This window comes from Ananas comosus, linkage group 24 (genome assembly GCF_001540865.1).
Source record: "Ananas comosus cultivar F153 linkage group 24, ASM154086v1, whole genome shotgun sequence".
Lineage (NCBI taxonomy): Eukaryota > Viridiplantae > Streptophyta > Magnoliopsida > Poales > Bromeliaceae > Ananas > Ananas comosus.
Window position 1 is genome coordinate 2,150,746 of NC_033644.1, and position 4,816 is coordinate 2,155,561.

At 39.6% G+C, this 4,816-nt stretch overlaps 1 protein-coding gene across 1 annotated transcript; it reads right to left on the reverse strand.

Annotated features, from left to right (window-relative positions):
* Nucleotides 3,576-4,237, reverse strand: LOC109728515 (auxin-responsive protein SAUR20-like). Its single transcript, XM_020258930.1, is given in 3 exon segments — nucleotides 3,576-3,780; nucleotides 3,782-3,804; nucleotides 3,806-4,237. Coding segments are annotated over 3 exon segments (492 nt in total). The 5' UTR covers nucleotides 4,070-4,237.

The following is a 4,816-nucleotide window of genomic DNA, read 5'->3' on the forward strand; positions in this document are numbered from 1 at the left end:
AACATAAAGCAGATATGAATAGTTACTAATAACTGCGGAAATGAAAGCATATGAAGAAATGCTATCCTACTATGCCACAAGTATACATGATGTCAACAAGGTGTACATCTATTCTATCATAATCCAATATGCCAATACATATCTAATATACTCTATCATGGCAACCAATTATACTAAAATGCAATAAGCAACGCTATCAAGTACACTACATGTCCAAATGTCCGATAAATCCAACTACGATATACTATCAAGTAGTGATTATCATATTACTGTTTAATTTTCTCGTTCAATCTCACTTAGGACCTACACATGTATAGTCCAGCTTGTGCCGCCTAGCTGCCTATGATAGCCCATCATTCCACGCTAGAAATGAGTCTGTTCCACGCGACCCTACAGGCTTCTCAATCCCGCACGTGCGAACTGCTGTCGCAAAGGCTAACTCCGAAGTGCCGGCTTGTAGGGAGCGACCCTTACAAATATGTGCGAATGAGCACAAATGGCAAGCAAGTATAGTCATCATCTCAAGAACTCGGTCATCATGTCTCTAACATGGTAATAGTCACTAGCAATCCATAGGTCTAGTTCTATATCTCAATACGAGATTCCAACATTCATTAAGTTTAGTGCCCCTTTATGACATTAGAACATTACTATAACCAGATATATTTCAAATTCAAGACCCCTTTATGGCGTTATTTTACTAAGTTCACACATAGCTCAAGCTCAATGTCACTTCCTGACATTAGCTCACTAATTCACAAGTCAGTCAAGTCTAATGCCTCTTTATAGCATTATATCTCACCATATCTAAATCTTGTTCTAATACTAATGCCACTTCATGACATTAGGTTTTACTATGTTCCAAGCACATTCCAAGCTCAATGCCTCTTTATAACATTAGCTTACTAAACCCATACATATGCCAAGCCCAATGCCACTTTATGACATTAGCTCACTCCTATGCCAAGCATAAGTTCTAAGTCCAAGAGTACATTGTACTTATCATTTTCACTAAATGAAACATAATTCCCAGCTAAGTATAAGAATGCTAACTATATGCATGATTCCACATGAAGCTTTCTACTACATAGAGGTCCGAATGCATTGTATATAACATGTGCATTTTAAGCATTCTAAAATTCTCAAATATTCTATCTAGTATGAATATGCATGCATTATCATTTTATGATAAGTAAAAACTATTTTAGGACAAATTTATTCCGTTTTGGTGAGGCCAAACCCACCCAGTCCTCTCGAAACCCTTCATTTTATTGAATGAAGGTGTCCACAAGCCTCCTAGCTCCCTAAAGGTGAAACTAGGAGAGTTACACGAACGTTACGAACAATACATAGGTTAAACATTAACCAACTCAACAAAAGGGCTAAAACTCACCTATAGTGTAGCAAACCCTTCCCAAACTCCAAATGGGAGTTAGAACCCTTCCAATCCAACGTAGGGGAAGGTTCTAATCCAAGCAATTGAACTCCAAAAGTCCTAAATCAAAAATCCCCAAATCAAACCCTAAATCCCCATTCCTAGGGTTTCTACACAACACTCATTAACAACATAAATCTAATACAACAAACATGTTACTAACCTCAAGAGAAGCACCAAACTATACTCAAGATCAACTAGAGTTAGAGATCTCTCCTCCAACAAGTCTCAATCGAAGTTCCAAGCCTTCAACCATGGTGGAAATGACACCAAGAAGCAAAAAGAAGCAAAATGAAGTGATTAAACTTCAAAAATTCCAACAAAAATCAAAGAAACCAAAGAGAAGGACTGGAGGTCTCCTTACCTCTCTCTTCCCTGTTTTCAAGCTCAGGGAAACTCTAAGGGGCGTGGGGTATTTGTAGTAATGCCACAATTCCAAAAACACCCCTCTAAAACAAGTAGACTACAGTCTAGCAAAGTGTACCGGTACACGATAAAGTGTACCGATACAACACCCCTGAACGCACAAACTCGAGCCTCGGGTTGGCTAAATCTGCCCTTTGTACCGGTACAAACCCGATGTTGTACCGGTACACTACCTTGTTTAGGTATAACATCAATGTTGTACTAGTACATCAGCAGAATCCAATCAGAGAACAGCCTAAGTCCTTCTCTTTGGAGGCCTTAATGCTAAGTTTAAAATCTTGATTTTCGGAATACGAGGCATAGGTCAGAACACCGTCGACGACAGCTCCGGCATAACTGGAAAAACCCAGATCACAGATCAAACACTCAAACCTTACAATTTGCAGAGGTCCAGTGTGGTACATATATAATATATTATCTGCTTTATTTTACTTTTTTAAGAAATAAGTTTAACAAAAAATGTAAAATTGGTCAAGAACTTAGGTTCTCTGGTAGAACCATCAACTCCTTACCGACCGTCCCTAGAGCAAGTGACAAAGAATTTAGTGGCTGGTATTTGAGACCCAAGTTCGAATTCTAATTGATTCATATTTTGAGCTAAATTTATTTATAAATGAAATAAATGAAGTGGGTAGCGTGTTACCTATATCTCTCTCTCTCTCTCTCTCTCTCTCAAAAAAAAAAAAAAAAAAAAAAAAAAAAAAAAAAAAAAAACCATCAACCCCTTGCTATCTATGCTGGGAGCGAGCTAGGGACGGCGCGCAGCGGAGGTAAATATCAGGCACGGGGAAAACCCTATTTGAAACCACAAAGTGGGCCCCACTCTTTCCTCCCTTTTTTTATTTTTTTTTTTCTTCTTTTGAAAGCTGCCACCTGACAGCCCCTGCTAGGGCCGTGCCCACCACGCCCGATCTACAAACCGCGGCATCATTGGCCCAATGACATTCATTCGTGCCACCAGCCTTCCTCAGAGGAGGGTATCAACCCACATGCTCTCCAGCTCTAGGGTCACCTCACCTCACTGGACCCCCACACACCAACATGCACACAACAACAACACAATATATATATACACTAATAATAATAATAATAATAATGCATATAATAGTGTTAGTGTAATCTTATAAGTTATGAGTCTAGATTTTTTGTATTTTTGACCATTGAACGAAAAAACATGCGGTTGAAATGTTAGTGATCTTTTAGGGTTGAATGTGTGGTTAATTAAAAATTATAATCTAACGAATAAAAATGAGCCAAAAGATAAATTTAACAGCCGAAGATTTATGACTACAAAAAAATCTATACTCATAAGAGGCAATTTTTATGTTTAACGTGCTCTGTTTTGCACTTTCAAACGCCCTGCGCATTCACCATTTACTGCTAATACTTCAATTATTTGTAAAAGAATTAATGATCCAATACTAGTACCACCACGAACGTTAACGATTACAAAATAATTAATCACATTATTATTTACAAGAGAACGGAAATCGAATTCCTCATCACTCATCTCACAATATTTCGGATTCGACAAGGGATGACTTTGGCTGATCCAATACCTAGCTCCTTTTCGCCATCGCTCTTTACCTCCTCCATTTTTTATTTTTTTCCTAGACCAAAGTCTCCCAAATTTTAAAAAATAAAAATAAAAAATTCAGAAGATACCCTACTTGGGGTGAAATGATGTATATATATATATATATATATATATATACTACTCGATCATAGCGGACCGTATCACCGCAGACCGGCCGGTTTTTCCGGGATGCCCTGCAGCAGCGGGCGGGACTTCCGCGCACCACCGTACCGCCGGCAATGCCGGCGCGGTGGGTAGTGCTGCCGGCGCTGCCCAGCAGAAGCAGCAGGAGGGCTGCAGGTCGTCGACGGAGAGAAATCGGGAAGAGGGGGGCGGAGTGGATGTGGCGGAGGACGTGCTCGAAGAGGCGACTCGTCGCAGGGCAGCAGGACGGGGCCGGGGCAGGCCGGGAAGCCGAACTCCTCCTCGGCCTGCCGGAGCAGCTGCCGGAAGGCCGGGTGGTTGAGGTGCGCCGCCCGCACCACGAACCGCCTCGCCCGGCTGCCCACCCGCACCGCCACGTGCCCCGCCGGCACGTCCCCCGCCGCCGCCGCCGCAGCCGCCCTCCGCCGCCACCGCCGCAGCATCTGCCGCAGCCACACTATGTGTCGGATCCTGCTGCACTTCCCCATTAACTCCAACAACAACAACTTAACACAACTTAATAATAATAATAATAATAATAATAAAAATGATGATGATGGTTTTGAGAGTTGGAAGGAAGGGAGGGAGTGGAGATGGGAGATGGAGGTGAATATATAGAGGGTTTGAGTAGCGAAATGCCACTGGAGTTGGAGGAAATTACGAAAATGGTTCTTCATTAGTTCTGGTTATAATATTTAGGATAAGATTCGGTTGGGTAATTAATTAAAAGGTACGGGATCGTATGTACATTATTATTTTATTTTTATTATTATCAAAGGGAGAAGCTGGAGAAAGAACATTTTTTTTGCTTTTTCTCTTTCTTTCCCTTTTTTTTAATTTTTTTTTATTATTATTTTTTTTTTTTACCGTAGTGCTTGTGGACATGATTTGTACGAACCAGCCTGTACCGAACTTAGTAGGTATTTTTTTTAAATGAATTTCACTTTGCACCATGTAGTTTAACTTATTTTCACTTTACTACCTTATATATAGTTTAAAAAATTATATTTAATTTTTATTATTTAACTTATTTTTTTACTTTGTCACCCCATATATATTCCAAAAGAAATTACACTATAAAAAAAAATTGACTTTAGTACTTTATTTGATAGTAAATTTCTTAAGTAAAAAAATAGAGATTAAACTCTAGAATAGTTAAGTGCAGCTTTTGAACTACAGAGAAATAAAGTAAAAATAAACTAAACCACGCAGGTTCAAATTGAAGTTTTCTTTTT